At 37.8% G+C, this 21,648-nt stretch overlaps 1 protein-coding gene across 1 annotated transcript in view; it reads left to right on the forward strand.

Annotated features, from left to right (window-relative positions):
• Window positions 1-1,113: 1,113 nt before the first annotated feature.
• Window positions 1,114-21,648, forward strand: part of THSD7A (thrombospondin type 1 domain containing 7A) — a 458,451-nt gene continuing 437,916 nt past the window's right edge. The window contains exon 1 of the mRNA XM_079931758.1: window positions 1,114-4,091. Within this exon, the coding sequence (XP_079787884.1) occupies window positions 3,929-4,091 (163 nt within the window). The 5' untranslated portion in view covers window positions 1,114-3,928. The remainder of the gene's footprint in view (window positions 4,092-21,648) is intronic.

A 21,648-nucleotide genomic window follows, 5' to 3' on the forward strand; every position in this document is an offset into this window, starting at 1 on the left:
CAGAATTCCTTTGGGTGATTTTTTTTTTATAAGGCAAGATGCATTTAGGTAGAGAAATTTATTTAAAGTTGTTATTTCAAAGTGGATATTCTTAGATACTTCCCTATGTAGCTGTGAATAACTTTGTATATATTCCTTCATTTACTCATTGTTTTTCTTCATAAAAACTGATGATATTAAAAGTTTCCCTCTCTGTCAAGTAAATGAATTTTTGATGATTGACTTTAAATGCTGGTACTAATCCCTACAAGTCACTGTCTGTATGGCTTTTGGGTCTTCGAGTACGGTTATATGCTTATGTTCTAATTAAAGAGATAACACATGTGTAGATCTGTACACATCCACCCTCTCTGGAGTTTGGAAACTATAGCAAAAATAATAAAGACAGATAAAAGGACAACACATGAGAAGCGATAGGTTCAGAATTATCTTATTTCTAAATATTAAAAAACATACATGCTTTGCATTTTTCATCCATTGGTTTGGAAACTTTTATATATCCCTGGTTCATTAATACTTGAACAGTTATTTATGAAAAATGATGAACGATTTACTTCATGGCAGGCTGTACAGATGGTCAATTTAATCTGCATCTTTGAGACTTCTCATGACTAAATTTTGACATCATGTCGTTAAACATTTGTGCATTATTTATGTCATATGCTAGAAAACAAAGACTGCTATGTCTTGCTATCTCTTGTAATCTATCAGTTTTATTGATAGGATTTATCTGACTGGACACTATAGCTTTCACAAAGGAACATGTATCTGAAAATATATATCATTTCTGTGTCCTCAGAGACCCATACATTTTTGTCCTCGAGTGCAATAATGACATTGTTATAGAACAGATGTGTGGCATTGGCGGAGACAAATGTTTATGACTTAGTTTCTGTAACCTTGTCCAGTGGTATCTTTATTACTAATTGTACATGTGTATGTATCTAGAGTGATTTTTTTATTAACTCTTTTAAAAATTTTAAAAAACTTTTAAATTGAAATATAGTTGATTTACACTGTTTTGGGTGTACAGCAAAGTGAATCAGTCATACACATATGTATATATCTATTTTTCAAATTCTTATCCAATATAGGTTATTACAAGATATTGAATATAGTTCCCATTACTGTATAGTCAGCCCTTGTTTATCTATTTTATATAAAGTATTATGTATCTGTTAATCCCATATTCCTAATTTATCCCTCTCCACCTTTCCCCTTTGGTAACCATAAGTTTCTGTGTCTGTGAGTCTGTTTCTGTTTTATAAATAAGTTCATTTGTATCATTTTTTTAGATTCCACATATAAGTGGTATCTTATTTGTCTTTGTCTGACTTCACTTAGTATGATAGTCTCTAGGTCCATCCATGTTGCTGCAAATGGCAGTGATCTTTAAACATTGTATAAATTGAAAGTAAAAGAAGGAAACCAATTGTTGGCTAGTTTCAAACACTACAGCAGAACAGTAACCCTAGTTGTGAAATGGTCCCTGGTTGTTCTGTATAATGCTTGAAGTTCTAGCTATGATGTTTAAACTCTTGATCAGTTGAGTAATTATTACACAACTATGGATAAATATAAAAATCAGAATCTTAAATTTTCTTTTGATATTAAGCTATTAGGTATAGCATCTGATGGCTTTTCAAAGGGCTAAGTAATTATCCTGCACATCAAATTGTACTAGCTTGACTCCTTAGATTCTCTGTCTTCTGTTATTTAATGAGATTCTACTTGGTGGATTGACCTGGGACTTCCCAAGAATGCTTAGAATGGGCTGATTAACAGAGTACTTCATTTTAAATGCTCTCTGTGCCCGAATTAGATGGTTTTAGGGTTTAGCACCCTAACAGTAGCTGAGAAATAAAAACAAACAGGATAGGAAAACACTGCCATTGTAGAGTGGTATTACAGCGTGTTCCCTAAGAAGACAGACCCAAGGAAGCCATACAATTCCTATTTTCTATTTTCTTCCTCGGTGTAACTGTTGAAACAAGTGCTCCTTCAGGGAGCCACACATAAGTTGGAATCAGGCTTTTTTGTATCCCTTATCAACCTATAATCTTTTGATTGTTGCCTATTTTTCACCAGTGAAGAAACAGTAATCCACGCTAGATTTTCTCTCCTAATCACAGACTCACAGAGCTAGGGCTCTCTGAGCTGTTAATTCCCTCTTAGAGGCCTAACAGAGTGGAAAGTAAATAAGGACCAAATTTGCAACCTTCAACATTGCTAATTTCCTCTGATGTCAGAATACTTAAATAGGCAGGAACTGGGAATTATTTGATCAAAACCTGCTTTTAATCTAATGCATGCAGCAGGGCTGTGTCTGGAATGATCTGCAAAACGACAGGAGTCCCAAGAGAGCTTTATGGAAGGTTTCCTCTTTCAGAAACAGTAGGTTCCTCATTTTAAACTCTTGGGTTGGCTGTGCTGATGGAGCAAATTCATAAAGAGTAGTTTTCCTGCTTTTTAAATTTTATTTTATTTGGCCAGATATTGCTGACCGGATGTGAATAGTTTTCTTTGGCTTTCTTTTTGCCCAGTTTTTAATTGGCTAAATGCCTCGATATCATTTTAGTTTTACTAGGAAATGAATTAGTAAAGGGTTAGTATTGGGGAGAAGAGAGAAAGAGAAAGGGCAAAGCATTGTCTGACTTCACACACATTCCTTTATTGCTACTGGTTTAAGAAAGTGAAAACACAAAGAACAAAAGGCCCAAGCACATTAGATTATATAGATTATAAAGGCATTTTTCTACAGTATCTGTTAAGAGACATTAGTGTCAAGGATTTTTAAGTAAATAATTTACTAATTTGGAGATACACAAATAAAGGAAACTCACTTTGTTCTTTAATTTTACTCAGAACTGTGTGGATCCTTAAAGGTAGCATATTTTTGACAGAGCGTAGATAAAGGGATAGCACTTTTATTAACTTCATAGGTGAAATATAATTTCATGATTAGTTTTTGTAAAATGTTATCCGTCTAATTAGATATCATTGTGGATACTTATTAATACTAATTCAGTTTTAAAGGCTGTTAAAAGACAGTGTACTTTGATTTGTAACCGTAGATCAATACTGCTTATATTTTTATTGGGAATAGATTCCTTTAAGTTAAAAAGGAAAGATTTAAAAAAGAGTTTAAGTGCCTTTCAACAGCAAGTAAACATCTCTGCAGTTTTCCTACGTTTTTCACATCTGATCATAAATACTGCTCCCCACATAAAGTAATTCAGAAGCCACGGCTTAAAAATAAATGATAAACACTGATGCTTTGCGTACATAAATATATGCTAAGAAGAACATGCCACTAGAGCTAGCATTTGACTCCTTGGGTGACGATGAATTTCAGAGCCTGTTATTTGTCATGCGGAAGCCTGTCGGGTGATGATTCTTTTTAGTGGTGTATCCGTCCAAACATATTTCGCCGCGCCATGTGCACTGGAGTTCTCTGGCGGTGTGCTGGCTGTGGGTGCCCCCGCTCCCGTTCGCTCGCCTTCTTTCTTGCCCTGGCTCTCTCGCCTCCCCCTGCCTGCGGCTCCCTCGGTGCTCCTGTCGGATCACGCCCCCCTCCTCTCTCTCCAGCTGGCAGCGGCGGGGGCTGCGCTGCCTCCCGGACCTCGGGACCTGCTCCGTCAGCTGGGGCCCCCTGCGGACGGCTGCCTCCCTCGCCTGTAGGACCTGCCACTCTGCGCGGAATGGCAGCGGCAGCAGCATCCCCGCCAGTGGCGGTGGCGGCGGCAGCCACGGCCACCGCAGAAGCTATTGTTCCCTGGTGTTAAACGCGCTTTCCCTCCTTTTCATCTGACAAGAACAATAGCGGGGAGAGCTTTGCGTTCTGTACTTGGGAAGACATTCCGAGGGCAAAGGAACATTCCCTGCCAACCGCGTCCCGGACCTGGACCCTGGAGCGGCTGCGGGCGGCATGGGGCTGCAAGCGAGGCGCACGACGTCCCGGAGCCCCGACGCTGCGGGCCCGCGCCCGGCCGTCCTGCCGCTGCTGCTGCCGCTGCTGCTGTGCCTGGGCGCCTGTGGGGCTGCGGCGCCGGGCGCGGCGGAGGCACCCACCCTCTATCTGTGGAAGACCGGTAAGTGGGACGGAGTTGCCCCTGCTTCCCATCTTCCCATCTGGGTCCACATTTACGAAACTGCTGGGCTTCAGGAGGGACCCCTGTGCTTCTGATGAACGGGGGGTACTGGGACCCTAAGGTAAAAAAGTACAATTCTTAGGAAGCAAATTAGGTCATGGCCGATGCTGTTAGAAAGAAAAACCTAACAACTAAAAAGCATTAGTGAGTCACTGGACTATTTCTTTCACAGCTCCGTAGTTAATGAGGGCAACCAACGTTGCGCTTTCGTAATTACGTGCAATATTTTTAACCTCTGCGTTCTCATTCTACTAGGACTTTCTTAAATATATTTCTAGCAAACATTTAACTCCGGTCTTTATTCTGTGTTTAGGCAAACAGTTCACTCTGTGCCATGATATATATGGATATAGAGTTACATTTAAGGTACAGCTTATGTGGGACACGTGGAAACAAGCCAAGTGAGGGCAGTTCTGACAGTTGAAGGCAAATGGGGCTGCAGTGAGCTGACTGAGACCTTGTGAATCTCGATTCTTAATGAGCGAATTGAGGGATTTTTAAAGTGTGCAATTGTTAGGATGTTTAGGTTTTAACTTCTCCTGCCTTGAAAAAGTTTTTGCTTTGTTTTCAGCCAGCCAACAAAAGCAGCAACTAATTGTCCCTCAGAATCTCCCAGCAAAGTGCTGACTAGAGGTCCTGGTGTGAGGCAGTGACAGGCAGGAAAACAATACCAAATGAGGAATTACCACTCCCTCTCCTGAGGCTCCTTTCTCCTCTAAAGGACACTGAGAATTCTTCAGCAGACCTGAAACTTCAGGTTTATAAGAAGAAAGTGGGAAACATTATTCTTACTGCTTAGTGCTAGGAATGAATTAAGAGTTTCTTGGCAATGACTAGACATTACGAGAAGGATGCAGTAGACAGGAGGGAAAGTATATATTGGTCATGGGATCACAAACAAGTTACAGTGAGTGTGTCTGTTTCCTGGCTTCAGCTGTCTGTAGTCCCCCATGCAGAGACAGATCAGTCTACTCTACAATTACACTGATACCCTGAATTTTTAAAGAAGTTGCATCTATCTAACAACTTAGTGAGGAGATTGAATAGAAACTTATTTAAAGCCAGAGTACAGAATTTGCCTCAGAATCTTGCATGAAAGAACACACATAAACACACGTTTAGAAAAGCCATTTGGATGTTAGTGTTAGCCATTCTTGTTACCACTTGCAGTTTAAAGATCAGTTGATTAGGGGATGCAGATGAAATCAAATGGATTTTTTCAATTTAAAATAAAGAAGATCTCTAATTTAGCGGAAGCCGTGGTTTTAATTTTCAGAAGCTCAGTCATAACAAACACTAGTTAAACTATAATTTACCATTAAATGGTGTTATTTGGATGCTCGGTAAGAGCTTCTCAAATAAGTAAGTGTTGGACAAAACAGTACTTGCCCTGTTGAAATTTGTACTGTTAAAGTAACAAGAGCCAAGCAGTAATTCAGATCAAAGAAGAGGCTAGGCAACATTCACTGTGCAGCATCTGAGGTGCCAATACACGTCAATATAAATGTCATGGTGGCAACTTAAGCCAATAAACAGTTTAAGATAGTGGAAAGCTCTCAGGAGCAAGGATATGGAGACCTTGGTTCCAGTGCCAGTTCCAGCGCTCGCTAGCTCTAGGAATGTTGGCATGTCACTTAACTTTTGACCCCCAGTTTATTCAGCTGCCTGTAAATGGGACCTTCTCCTGACTATTCGTAGTATTATGAAGATCAAATGAGTGAGTGATGAGAAAGTAATCTGTAAACTTCAAAGTTATGTGCATGTACAAATATAAGGTAGTATGATGAGAATAATGTAATCTCTTTGATGGTGAACCTTGGTTTGATGAAAAAAATGGTGAATTAGACAGGAGAGCAAAATAATGACCTCTTTATTTTTTTCCAGAGGGAAAGGAGACTTCACCATATCTATAAAGGAACTGAGAATAGTTATTGGAGGAAATAGGGAATATTTAAAGGAGAGGAATACACTGTAAATGAAGATATTTGTTATTTGACAAATCAATGACAGAATCATAAGCGTTCCTCATTTGATGAAAATAAAGAGTCAGGCAGTGATTTGAGAGAGAAAATGAGGTGAAACAGTCCAAGATTCTAGTGGGATAAGCTTGGTCTTGGTAGAGCAGATTATTTGGAATCACATTGTTGGTGAGATCATTGTGTTAAAGTGATGTAGTGAAAGGTACACTGGATGAGGAGCTAAGAGAGGAACTGTAACACTGTGTTTGTCGCTAACGAGCTTTAGAATGTTAGCTAGGTCATTTAACTACTTTAGTTCTTGGTTTCCTTTTTTGTGATATTCATTGATTAGAAAAGATGATATTTAAAGGCCTTTTCAGCCCTAAATTATGTGCACATATGCACATACATACACCATAAACGTACATGTATGCATCTATACACATATATAGTATATTAACATATATATACATATATATGTACATAATATATATGAACGTTTAATGCGTAAGGTATATTGTATGAATGTTTTATTAAGTCAGTCACAACAAAGAGTTGTTGAGGACTCACTGTGTGAATTATTTGAAGTCATTGTGGTAGAGGCTGGCTAGGGTTTTGTTGTCCCTGCCCCCAAGAAAGTTACAGTTGAACAATACACAACAATTACAACGTGGTATACCATACTCATGAACAAAACACTGTGAGAGCAGAGAAGTTGTGTAGCTGATAGAGAGAAAAAATAAAAAGACAAGGCATGACAATATTCCTAGGTCTTAGAAGTACTGCAGCTCAAGTCCAGAATATGTGGTGGGAATGAATGGATGTAGTGCTAATGAGATGAGTTGGGCCAGATTGTAAGAAAACCTTCACACTATGGTAAAGATGTTAGAGTGTAACCTGTAAGCAGGTGGAAGCCATTATAACCTTAGAGCAGAGGATTGATATATTCTTCACCCAGAAGGGAGAAAGGTAAATTAAGAGGCCGGGAGGTCAGTGAGGAGAGGGACTGAGAGACAAAGGGGAACAAACCACTTATAGTGAAGGATGAGTAGAGGAGGGCTGGGGGCACATGGCAGAAGTGTTAGCTCAGGTTTGGAGTGCAGGGGACACAGTGTCTGCCAAGGAGAGGTGGAAGTAATGCTATCTGCATCATGTCTGCACACAGTTACTTGATTGAGACAGAGGATATGAAAGAAGGAAGAACAGTGTTCTTGTGGTTGGGGAAGAAAGAATACCAGTTTAATTCTCAGTATCAGATATACTGAACTTGAGGTAGCAGTAATTCAGTTAGCTAATAGAGGAATTAGTGAATGGGTGAGCAGTTTAGGTGAAAGTGTTAGGCTGAAGGTATAGGCTTGGAACTCAATACATATATAATATTTCAAGGCATGGTAATGGGAGGGATCATTAAAACAACAAAAATATTGAAAAGAGGGGCCAGGATACTTCACAGAGAATATTGAGATTTAAGAGTCAGTATGGGAGAGAAAGTAGTGAAAGAGCCTGAGAAAGTATGGTCAGAACAGGTCCAGAGAAAATGCCAGTAGTGCTAAATGAAGAAGATATCTTATGAAGGGGATGGGGGCAAAAAGTATAAAACATTTCCAAGAGTCTGGAAAGGGGTTATGAAATAGTTCAGAAAAGATCAAGTAAGAGGAGGAACTGGTAAGATAATTAACACTGTTTTGGGAAAAGACATTTTCAGTAGAGTGATAGAGCTAGAAACTTAGTTGAATAATAAACCAGATAGTGGAGAAGTTATAGTATTGATAAAGTGAATAAGCAAGTGGTATTTAAGTCCTTCTACTACACTGTTGTTTTTCAATAGAGAAAAAACCAAAATATAAGATATTAAAATATAAAAGTTAATGTTTCAACAGTTTTGTGCCATAGTCATTTGAAAGGTAACTTTGTTTGAATACTTGAAAAATATATTTCATACCTGCAGAGGTAAAGCACTTATATTATTGGAAGATGAATAATTACTGTTACTGGTGAGTGTTAGACAGTTCTCCTCTTTTTAATATTCTTGAATATGGAATTGTTTCAATAATAATTATGGCTAATTATATTCACCTGGCAATTCCAAATTAAGTGCATTGAACAAAATGTGATTGAAGCATGAGTCAGACAGAAGATAGTGAATACAACCAACTTTTATCAACTTATGCCATAGAGATATATTTTCAAAAGATCTTACTGAAGTAGTTGAATTTATTTTTATAATAATGAAATTACACTAAAATCCAAGAAAGATACACGGTAGCCATTTTTTCAGCATCAGGTGATGAGGGTATTTACAGTTGAGTTTTGTCTTAAGGAAATTACTTCTCACATTAAACACTTTGGACCAGGGTTCATGCATTGCAAGACAGTGCTGTTGACAGTCACTGTGTCCTTTACATAGTTACTTGCACATAAAATAATACTTTGTTTCCTCAGTTTAAAATAAAAACAAGTGTTTTCTTTTTCTTTCATGTACTTATACTAATATAAAATATTCTGCAATGTACATGGAAACATAACCATCCTAATCCTGCCATTCATTAAATAACAAAGGAGAGAGGGGTGTTGTACCAGGTAGTAGTAACATAAGGGTGGCATTATCCTTATTGCATTTCAGTTGTGCTTACAATTTGTCGTAATTTGGAATGTGACACAGGTTGCTCATTAAATGAAGAATAGAGATGGAGCAGAGATAGGGATGGACAGAGCGTGGGCGTCAGTGTCAATTAATCTGGAACATGGATTGAAATATTTTATCCATGGGACCTATGAAATTATTTCATCTCCCTGAATCTTTTTCTTTCATCTCCAGTATGGATAAATATTATGTATTCTATAGGGGTTTTCTGAGGATTAAATATGGTAACATATGTATATATTAGTAGAGTACTTGAACGTATTAGGACTTCAATAAGTGGTAAGTTATATTATTGCTATTATTCTCTTATATAATAGAATGGTTACTTAATTTTATGACCTGGAACAAGGCTAGTAACTTCAGCTTTCTCTTAAGCATCTTTTCTTGTAAATGCACTAGAAATTACAAATTGATCTAGTTACAGGGCTAGATATTCCCACAGGTTATAAGGGAGGCAGCATTGTGGAATGGAAGGAACATGGACTTGGGGATCACTATTTAAATTTTGCCTCTACCTGACTGGTCACTACCTGACTTTGTTTTCTCACCTTAGAATGGTGACAGAAGTTCTGAAGTGAGAGGGTATTTGTGAAGTTTTAACAGGTAGTAAATAGAAAGGGTCTAGCCCAGTACCCTAAATATAGTAAACATTAAAAAAAATTAGTTCTCTTCCCATTCTTTACCTTTTCCTCTCCTAAAAATGACATATCTTGAAGGAATTTTAATGATCCAACACATTTATCTGTTTTCTCCAACTAAGGGACGCCAGGACAAACAAATAAAACAAGTCTAGAAAGAGATGTTATTTTACTGTAGGCTTGTCTTTTCTTATTAGTTTGGCACTTATATGTAGACAGCATGGATCACAGACCATCAAAATATTTTGAGCACCAATTCAGGGTGAATTATATAAATAGATATTTTTGTACTTCATTTTGTTTAGTGTCTCGGGATTTCTCGGGAACCTGAAATTTCACATTCTTGCAGTTAACATTGTCACCAGTGCCTTCCAAATTAAATATTTTCACAGTAGAATTGTTTGTGGTTTACGATTTGTTTAGCATCTTAGGTGATTATTTAAGTAAATAAATAAACAAACAAACTACAGTTTATGTCTTGTTTTCCTACCCTTCTTTCTTAGCATACATAGCACAGTTAGTACTCAGAATTCATTAAGAGCTTATTGGTTATTTGGTCCAAAAAGTCAAGTTCTCAGGTGGTTTTATGAAGCTTTAATAGCTCAGTGGACTGTGGTAACAGGGATCACTCCTTATGCAAATTATAGGTAGCTGCCTGGTTTGCAAAATAATGAAGGCCCCAGTCAGGACTGGCATTAAGAGTGCTGTAGAGCAACACATACCCAGGTCTCTTCCTACCTTTTATTGTTATATAAAGAACTGGTGGTGGGATGAGATGCTGACGTTCTGATTAGGTTATTGGAGAAGTGTGATATGCTTTGGATCCTTTTAGGAGGAAATGAAGCCTCTTAGCCTCTGATTTAAGTTCGAATGGTGACACTGGACAGTGGATTTCTCTGGGAAGCGGAGAGTGGAAGCCTCTAGGCTTCCTAATATGAAGGCACATTAGAGTGGCCCTTAATGTCAGAAGCCCTGGGGAAGTGGCATCCAGGAAAACATATCTTTCCTATCACAAGAACATCATAGAGTGTGAGTTAGAGGTTCCAGTGGGTCATAAGGTAGAGATTTTTTCTGATTTCCTTCATCAGAACTTTACACTTGACACTTTAGAATGCATTAAAATGATGGAAAAAATACAGGCATTTGCATTTAATCCCCAGGTACCGAAGCAGCAAGAAAAGTACTTCTATTTGGAGGAAGAGACACAACAATTAAAAATAACCCAATAAGGAAAGAGTGGGGGAAACCTGGTAGTAATTAAAACAGTTGATGCCAAAACTAATTATTGCTTCCAGTATGTCATTGGACCTAACCAAAAGGATGTCCTCTCATCTTCCAGAAGAACTAGTGAGCTAATTGGTGTTTTGCATAATTTGCCATGTGAAATCATAATATTTGGGGTATCATTTTTACTGATTCTGTTTTATTGTATCAAAGTTACACTATGAGAAAAGAAATGAAATAGGGGCAGATGGGGAAAAATCACAAATACACTCCTTTATAAGGACAGTAATTTTCAAATGGCACATGTAATAAAGTTCAGTGGGGCTCGTGTTCCAGGAGCCATCAGAGAGAGATGGTCCACATAGAGTGACATCGGTAAATTCAGGAGAAGCTATGCATGGCTGCTAAAACTTGAAAGTAAGACAAGAAAGTAAGACATTATAAGAGAGAGCAACAAAACAAGGAGAGAAAAAAATGGGCAAATCATCTGGATTCCTTTAAAAATTATTTTTAATAGACTTTATTTTTGAGCAATTTTAGGTTTATAAAAAATTAAGCAAAAAGTACAGAGTTCCCATGTACCGCCTCGTTCTCTCCCCAATTCTCCCTATTATTAACGTCTTATATTAGTGTGGTACATTTATTACAACTGATGAGCCAGTATTGATACATTATTATTAAAGTCCGTAGTTTATATTAAGGTTCAGTTTATATTAGGGTTCACTCTAATGTACATTGGGTGGTTTTGGACAAATACATAGTGACATATATCCACCAGTACATGTGTTGACCATTACAGTGTCATACAAAGTAGTTTCACTGCCCTAAAAATCCTCTGTGCTTCATCTGTTCATCCCTACATCTCTCCCTTTCTCCCCCCAAATCTCTGGTAACCACTAATCTTTTTATTGTCTCCATACTTGTGCTTTTTTGAGAATGTCATACAGTTGGAATCATACAATATGTAGTTTTTTCACATTGGCTTCGTTCTCACTCAGTAATGTGCATTTAAGTTCCTCCATGTATTTTCATGGCTTGATAGCTCATTTATTTTTATCACTGAATAATATTCCATTGTATGAATGTAGCACAGTTTATCCACTTACCTATTGAAGGACGTCTGGTTGCTTCCAAGTTTTGGCAATTGTGAATAAAGCTGCTGTAAACATTCATGTGTAGGTTTTTGTGTGGACCTATGTTTTCAGCTCTTTTGGATAAATGCCAAGGAGTGTGATCTCTGGATCATATGGTAAGAATATGTTTAGTTTGTAAGGAACTGCCAAACCGTCTTGCAAACTGTACCATTTTGTGTTCCTGCCAGCAATGAGTGAAAATTCCTATAGCTCTGCATCCTTGCTAGTGTTGTCGTGTTTTGAATTTTAGCTGTTTTAATAGGCATGCAGTTTTATTTTGTTGTTTTAATTTGCTATTCCCTAGTGACATACGATATTGAGCATCATCTTTTCATCTGCTTATTTGTCATCTGTATGCCTTCTCTGGTAGGGGATCTGCATCCTTTTCATCATCTAAATAAGAGTAGTAAGAGCCAGTAGAACTCTTTTGTGACAGAGTTCAAAGTCTCAATTCAGCCTGTGCTGCACATACTCCACCTCTTGCTGTTCTGATGATGTGACCCACACTAAGTACATTTGTTTATATAAAGAGAAAACACACATGGGAATTAAGTAAAGAATAAATGGAGATGGGTGTAAACTCGGTCTAGTTTGTTCTACCTTCAGGGAAAACCCTTGGGAGAGAGTTTGGAAGTGATGAACAGTACCTTGAAAGGGAAGAAAATGAACTGATATATTAAAGGTTAAATTGGACCTGCAAGCTTGTGAGATTTTCAAGTACACTGTGAATGTGCTGTATCTCTAGCTGCCTCTGGTCTGGTTAATAAATCACATACATAGCTACATATTCACTTTTCCTTGTTCTTGCCTGGAGGAAGCCATGGGCTGGCAGAAAGTCAAGGTGTAATATCCTTCTGAACTTCTGGGAAACAGTGGAGGTCCACTATCCTGAACCTCTGGTAAATTGACCTGGGAACCAGGTTGTCAAGGCAGCCTGCTATTCAGATTGCTCCCACAGAACTTGCTATGAACACAAAGTGCTGAGTACCCCCAAAATGGGGGTAGTAAGACAATGACTTAGAAGTGGATAGTTTGTGTGCATGGGGGTAGACATATAGCACACGATGTTGCTCTATTGAGAGAGCTTGATAGAAGATCAGTTTTCCCTAGCAAATGTATCAGGCACAGGCATAGATTATGTGGGTGCAATCATTTAACTTATGGTATATGGCCAGTGCAAGGCTTTCTAATTGTGCCACACAGTCTGGATAAAAAGTTATCCCTTGGATTATTATAGCAGTAATAGAATATTCTGAGTATTGTAGACGGATATGTTTGCAAGTATGTGCTATAATGTGCCTGCTAGAGAATGGCATCAGAGTACAGATAGTGCCTCTTTGGGTTCCATATTTAAATATAATTTTGGTCTTCTCTACCAAAATCAGAGAGTGCGACTGTAAATGTCAGTGGGACCCACTGTATTCCGGTACTTCCCCTTCACAGTGAGAGTGCGTGCAGGGAATTGAACTTAGAGCTTGAAATGAAAGAGACACTGATTGCTCAGGAGTTAAATAAATATATATTTGTATGCATTTGCGTGTGTATGTAATAAATAAAAGGCAATGTTCAAGAAGAGACTTTTGAGCCAAACATGAATCTTGACCTAATTTTATAATTTTTTAAGAATGTGATCTCTAATCTCTCTGTGTCTCATGTTCCTTAGACATACCATAGGTAAAATGTTAGTATCTACCTCTTCAGGTTATTTTAAAGATAACTTGAGAGAAACCTGTAAAGTGCTTAGATGATGCCTGGCACACATCAGTGCTCGTAAATGTCCTCTCTTACTTGGTGTGATCCTGGTGTGAGCTGTGAATGCCTTCTTTCTGGGATGGAGTTTGTTTCCTGGATCTGTCTGGATCCTTTCCTTCGTTTTGATTCTTCTTTCTTCTTGGATCTCCATTTGCATCTCAAGCTTCTCTGCAACTGACGTTGCTCTGCTTTCTACCTGCTGTCAGAGCCACCAGCATAGTTGCAAAGCCCTTAGCTTTGCTGTTTGCAGAGTTGTTCAAAGTAGTTTTAAAACAGAGACATTCTGCCTTAGTGTTTCATTCTTACTTGTGATGGTGCATATCTTTGCCATGCAAGGAATGCTGGAGGTGTAACTCTTTAAGTGGGACGATGTGTTCCAAAATTCCTTTGTGTGGAAACACCTAAGAATGTTCTTGTCAAGATTTTCCTGGTCTGTGATGCTGAGTGAAAGGGTGTAGGGAATGTACAGTGAATGCTGAGGCTTCCTCTCTCAAAGTCCTCTTTCCTCTCCTATAGTATGTTTTCTATTTCTCTCTCCCTCCCTCCCTCTGTATGTAAATGAACGTGCACATGTCATGTATATGCTCTGTATATGTACATGCACATCTCATATATATAAATATCCTACTTACACACCTCAATATATGTGGTTCAGAGTCTTTTGAAGGAAATTAAAATGTTTCTCAACTTGGAGGAGAGATGATTATTCAACATTTTAATGCCCATTACAACTCATTTATCTGTATATTCTCTAAAATTTTCTAGCATTTATAAAATTATGGTAGAATTACAATAACAATATAAGACACCATTGCAAGCATACATATACATGCATACATACCTAGATACATAAATGCATACAACATACATACACATGCAAATAGCACAGTTATTTATGGTTAAATGACTACGCAGAACTTCACAATTATCTGGTATTGTGGAAATTTTTATACCTCCTCACATGTGTTTTATGCCTGGTATTTACAGAGGTGAGTTTTTAAAATGTGTGCAATTACTAATACTTTTCACTAAAATATTAATTATACAAAATTTATGTTAAAATTTTATTTTAGAAAATTTTATGCCAATACAGCATTCATCAAGAGCCTAGTCATATAAAAGATCTTATTATACAAGTCCTTGCATTACCTCCCACTAACTTATAGCTTTTATTTTAAGATCCTTTTTATGTCTAACCATCTTTCTGTGTTTGATCCTCTGGTGCCTGAACAGTCTTCAAACTGCAGTCCCTGCACAAATTTCCAAGAAGTACTTCTCTTCTAATAGCACTGCCTGCCAGCATGTCCGAGAACATCATTTATATAAAATATTAACTTGTAAATAGTTTACATTGATTGTGATATCATTAAGGCAGTACAGATAACAGACCCAGGTGGAATGATCTGGATTAACTATTGCTTTATTCTGTATGTGTGTGTGTATAATGTATACGTTATATCTAATGTATTTTTTTCTATGGGAAATACAGTTTACTCAGAGCCCCTACATCATGCAACTTCAGGGACTCCAGTCACAGTAAAAAAAAAAAAAAAAAATTGGGTAACCTTTTTCTTCATCAGTTTGTATCGATCAGTTTCAATTAAGTAAAACTGGCAAGTGCTTAATGCCTGTTTCATGCCAAGCTAGGTGCTGGGGGCAAACATAACCAGCACATGGACCCATCCCTTCTGAAGTCCCCTATCATGGGTAAATAAGTAATTATTGGTTAGTGAACTTATGACAAAAACAAAAGCCTATATAGATAGATGTAGAATGAGAAGGGGGTGATTATCTTGCAGAAGGAGACAGGGAAGGGAAGATTTCATAATACACAAGTTTGAAAAATAAACCATTTACAAAAGGGACAAAGCCTCTAGAGAGACAGAATTCCAGGCACAGAGGAACAGTTGTGAAGAAATTAAATGACATGCGTGTCCAGGGGCAGCGAGAAGTTCTGAGGCATGAGGAGCAAGCAGGGAGTGAGCTGGGTGTGTCTGGAGAAGGGCCTGTGTGGACTAGCGTGAGCAGGCCGTCCTACGGAGCTTAGCCTTTGTTAGCTGTTGTTTGACTTAAGGAATCTAGGAGCCTAACTCTATTTGGATGGATAAAATATTACTAAGAATAAAAGAATATATTTGCAAATATGAAGCCATATGTGAGTTTACGAATTTTAGCAGATTGTTGATTGTATAAGTAAATCGTTAAGTAAACTGTTCTCCTTGCAAACTTTCTATGAGCAATGCTGTCTTTAAGTAATGCTGACTAAAGACAGTTATTTCAAGAGTGGAGACCCTTTCAGGTTTATATATAAGGGTGATTTGATATTTTTTCCTCTACACTTTTGATTAGACCAATGTTGAAATGAGTAAACCTGAAATCTATGTACTATTTCTCTGGTGGGGTCAGTGACAGAGAATATAAATGAGTGAAGTGGACCAGCCATAGGGTAAAGGCTGGTTGAACTCACTCTTCTCTATGGGGACTTGGTTAATTAAAGAAGCTGTGCTGCTCCTCACCCTGCTGAGGGTGTGTTATTTGCCATAATTTAGAGATGGGGCTCCATTAAAAAAAAACTCCCGGGGCTTCCCTGGTGGTGCAGTGGTTGAGAATCTGCCTGCTAATGCAGGGGACACGGGTTTGAGCCCTGGTCTGGGAGGATCCTACATGCCGCGGAGCAGCTAGGCTCGTGAGCCACAATTACTGAGCCTGCGCATCTGGAGCATGTGCTCCGCAACAAGAGAGGCCATGATAGTGAGAGGCCCGCGCACCGCGATGAAGAGTGGCCCCCGCTTGCCACAACTAGAGAAAGCCCTCGCACAGAAACGAAGACCCAACACAGCAAAAATAAATAAATAAATAAATAAACAAACTCCTACCCCCAACATCTAAAAAAAAAAAAAATCTCATAAGGGACAACATTGTCTGCCAAATACAGTGTCTAGTGAGCCAGAGTTGGATTATGGGGTAGTAGCTCACAACCTTTGCTTGACCATCATATCAGGTCTTTAAAAATCTGAAGCTTAAATATAGGATGGAAAAGATAATTTAAAAATACTTTTTTGAGTTTGAGAGAATGACTTACATGAGAATATATGAAACTCCAAAATCAAGGTATCTGAACAGTCCCACTTCCAGCCAGCATCAGTATTTCCCTCCACACTAGATGCTGTGCTTCATTTGTTCTCATTAGTTAACAGGCCCTATGGCATGAGAGGAGCTAGTTGGAGCAAGGCATCTGCTGCCTTGAGCTGGTGTGTATAATCACAGAAATGCAGTGAAGATCATAGGGTTCAATCACTCTATAAAACAGCTTCTTCTGACAGTTTGCAGTGGTGACTACACACCACTAATGGGAGAGTCATCAGACTGGATTTGGATTTATGGAATCACATAATTCATAAGGAAAGCTTTGAGTGCCACTAAGATACATTTCTCACCCTCTCTCTTACTGCAAGGTTTAATATAACTTCTTCAGTTCCCTTGGCTTGTTTTGTATGAGAACTGGCTTTGAACTGCTTCAGCTGTGAAAATTCCACAGGAAGAGAATAAATATTGTAGGGCAGACAAGGTGGTCTTTGAACCGTGGTTGGTCAAGCGCTGCAGCAGCATGGGCATCGTGATGTCCCAAATCGTGAGGAAAGTTTTCAGAGCTTTCAAGATCATTCTTCTTGAAGTAATTTTCTCTCTTGATAGAATCATCCACAAGCTAAATCAATTTGATTATTTAATGAAAGATATGAAAAATAGAGGGAAGAGTGATTCTCATACTGTGTCTTTATAGGCAAGATGAATCACCTTTACTGGCCATATGCTGAGTAGTAGAATTGCTGTCACAGCCATTTTTAACAGCTTTACTGGACATAATTCAGATACCATGCAATTCAACCTTTTAATGTGTACAATTCAGTATATTCACAGAGTTGTGTATCCATCACTACAATCAGTTTGGAACATTTTCATTGCTCCAAAAAGAAACCCTGTACCCCTTAGCCATTGCTCTCAAACTCCATGCTTTTCTGTCAGGCCCAGCCCTAGGCAAGTACTAGTCTACTTTCCATCTCTATAGATTTGCCTCTTCTGGACACTTCATATAAATAGAATCATGCCTTACGTGGTCTTCTGAGACTGGGTTCTTTTACTTAGCATATTTTCATGGTTCATTCATGTTATAGCATGTAGCAGTGCTTCATTTCTTTTTATGCTGAATAATATTCCATTTGTATGGATATACCACATTTTTAAAATCCATTCATCCGTTGATAGATATTTGGGTTGTGTCCACTTTTGGGCTATAATCTATGAACATTCATGTACAGGTTTTGGTCTGGACAAGTATTTCCATTTCTCTTGAATATGTACTTAGGAGTTGAATAGCTGGGTCTTATGAGAACTATGTTTAATCATCTGAGGAACTGCCAGACTGTTTGAGCCATAGTTTTTTGAACTCAGTGTTTTCCGGGAACTTCAATTATGATATAATTATCATTTGGGAAAATACATTAAAATTCCAATAAAAATATCTTGTGTAATTAGGAGGGAAGTAGTTGTGAAATATAGGAAAGTGCTGTAGGGAACCTATTTCATAAGAATAAAAGCACATTTAGGAGGAAGATCTTGAATACACTTGATAGGATGCCTAGAAGAAGCTTCTCTTGGGGTTTTAATCTGATCATATAGTGAAGCTTCAGTAAAGAAAAAAAGTAGTTGGGATGGGAGAGGTGTGATGACTTAAAGAATGAGTGGATTACTTAATCACATGTATTTAAAATGCACAGAAAAACCTACGTGATACTAATGAAAAATTTAAATGTTAATGCATTTTAGAAGTTGCCCATTTGGTTTCTACAAGTTAGTGTATGTAATAACAATACCTGCTTGTATTTTCATGGTACTCTGCAGTTCTCTAAGCACTCATACTCACGTGTTCTTTTACTGAATTCTCACGGTTTCTTCATTAATGTAGGGCAAGAAGTAATGCCCTTCTCTTTTATTTAAAGAGTAAACCAAGGTACCTGAGGTCAAGTAATTTGACCCAAGCCACACTCTTAGTATAACACTAGCAGCCAGGACAAATATCTTATTGTCTTTTATGCTATGACATACACAAAAATAAAAATTTTATACAGCATACTTTAAAATATATGCCTAATATTTTAATTGAAGAGGTGATAGGGAAAATTTTCTTGGGTTTTGTGAAGAGTAAGCTTCAAATATTTAAATTAGCATTATGTGGTATTACTAGGCAATAACAGAAATTTAGTTTTAACACTTTAAAACAAGTATCGGGAGATACAGTAAATGATTACAGATTTGTATTTTAGTAACTATTTTGACTATTTGGTATCTTTATTGAGCGTTTGACAATGTCCTTGAGATTTCAACATTTACTCTCATAGTTTTCATTATTGTGATATAAAATAATGACATGTTTTTTCTAAACCATTGATTGCCCCGTAATCAAATGTAAGCATATTCTCATATTGTTCCGTGATGCAGTGAATCTTAACATTGAAAAGTATGAACTACTGCTTCAAGTCATAACTCAATATTTAATTTCAGTATATTGATGTTGCCCTTTTTTATTCCTCTTTTTTTTTTAGAGTGTTATATGGATTTAGACTGTAGATTTTGTTGACAGCGTCACACAGGAGTTTATACTGAACACCATACAATGAAACATCCCAAATCTTCTTTACATCTCCCCAAATACCCCACAGAACTCTCTGTCACACACACACACACACACACACACACACACACGCACGCACACGTGCGCACGCACTTACACATAATCTCCTTTCCCTCTCCTAAGTAGTCTCAAGTTTCTTTCACTCTCTCTTTAAAGTTTTCTTTACTCCTAGGCTCTTCCTATCCCTTCTCTCCCATTACTTTCCACGCATTCTGTGGTTCCTTGTAGCTTAAGGAAACCAAGCATATAGATACATTAGTGATTTGGTTTATATTATGTAAACTATCAATATAATGACCTATTATAAAAGTATCACAGTTTGTATTTTTTCCTTAAGGAGTAAAGATTTGCCTTTAAATTTAACTTCATTTTTGTTGGCCTTAGTTTGATACAATAGAAAATAAAGTATTACACTGAAAAAAATTGGACTGACCATCTGTGTTGCGCTTCGGTACAATATTGCACTCCACCTTTAATTTCAGGGAATCATTTTCCAAGTATATTAACTGAAGTAATTTCTTGAATAGGGATATTATTGACAATAGAAATGCTGACTTGCAGTGTGCTGCACAGGGAGACTTGTATTCCAGCTGTAGTTTTCCTTTTCTTTTCTTCCCAGAAAGAGACGAAGTGAAAACCTGCCAGCATCATTATATTTGTCTCTAGGCAGCTAAACTATGATATATTCAGTGTGGACTACTGTATGGGATACAGCTGTGAAATGAGCTATAATTTATTATTGAAAGTAAAAGAACTAGTGTAAATTTATTCAAATGAAATTCTTTGCAAACATTACAGTAAATAGGCTTTGGAACATTCTCATTCTGTCTCTTGTACTTCGAAAATGACTTTTCTGAAGACACTATATATCTTAGGACATGTGATGAAGGAGATAAAAATTAGGGATTTTTACCCCTAAAGTGTTCAGGGATTTTATGTGGTAGGTTCCTCCTATCACCAGTGTGATAGGATTTTTAACTTGAATTCAGACCTAAGCTTATCTCTTCCTAAATATTGGACCAATATCAAAAATCGCTTTTGACAAAGTGGATGATTAGTTCCTGAATGTGTCATGAGTACATTGTAGAAGCGTTTAACTCCTTAAGTATAAAGTATACAACCAGATAGCAATTTTACTTGGAGGAAAATGTGGACTATTCTTTCTATTTTGAAGGTCTTTACTAACTTCTGTACAGTACATGTCCTTATTTTAAGTTGTTTTATGTGTGTGTGTGTGTGTGTGTGTATTTGATAATTCTCTTGGTTAATGTGCACAGGAAATTTGGTGTCTTAAAGTCTGCTTAATGGACAGAAGAGACATTACACACAAATCACCAAGTTTTAAAATATTGTAATCCAATAAGATGTACTTAACAATAACATCATACTGCACATAATTTAATCTGTAGTTTATAGTGATGCATAAATGTCTTCAGAAGGCTGAAGTGTGCCAGTCTTCATTGTGAACAAAAATTTATTGCTGATTAGAATTATGAAGAAGTTCTGCAACAAATTTTTCATTGGTAGGATGCTGAATTAAGCCATATTTAAGGAGTCTTTTAGTCTTTCTCATTTAATTGTGTACTTTTTTTTTTGGCGGTACGCAGGCCTCTCACTGCTGTGGCCTCTCCCGTTGCGGAGCACAGGCTCCGGACATGCAGGGTCAGCAGCCATGGCTCATGGGCCCAGCCGCTCCGCGGCATGTGGGATCTTCCCGGACCAGGGCACGAACCCGTGTCCCCTGCATCGGCAGGCGGGCTCTCAACCACTGCGCCACCAGGGAAGCCCCTAATTGTGTACTTTTAAGACATTTAAAAGTGGCAGTATTTTTCTAAATGATCGTCTGCATTCAAAAATTTACAGAAACCTATATCATTCTACTCACATCCACACCTTTGAGAGTTGAAATTAAACCATTCTAGGGCTGTGCTAACATCTTCAATGATTGTGCCTACATGTACATGTGTGTAATATTTCTTTTATTATGTGTTGCATCATATTAATGCATCTAGGATGGACAGATAAATTTAAGCGGTAGACAAAGTGTTGTTATTTCATCTTCCAAGCAAAGCTATTCTCCCCCCTTCCCTGTTTTAATCTATTACAAACATGTTAGTGATATCAGCAGTAGGTGTGGTCCCCTTCGAGCCCCATTATTTACTGCACGAACATTTTCAACTCTGGTCCAGATCCTCTTCTAGCAGTGGGGAAATATAGACACACAGGACCGGTCCCTTGGTCAGTGATGAGCTCATATCTTTTAAAGAGATGCAGAAACACAACAGCCATAAATCAGTGTAAGTGGGGCTATCGAGGAGGCATGTTTGAAGTGTTCTAAGGACACCGAAGAGGGAGTGATCAGTTCATCTGGGCTGGAGAAGGGCAAGGACCAGGAGGGAAAGGCCTAATGGAGGATTTACAGTTAAGCTGGGCTTGAAAGGATGAGTAAATATCTGAGA

This window comes from Stenella coeruleoalba (genome assembly GCF_951394435.1).
Source record: "Stenella coeruleoalba genome assembly, chromosome: 9".
NCBI lineage: Eukaryota > Metazoa > Chordata > Mammalia > Artiodactyla > Delphinidae > Stenella > Stenella coeruleoalba.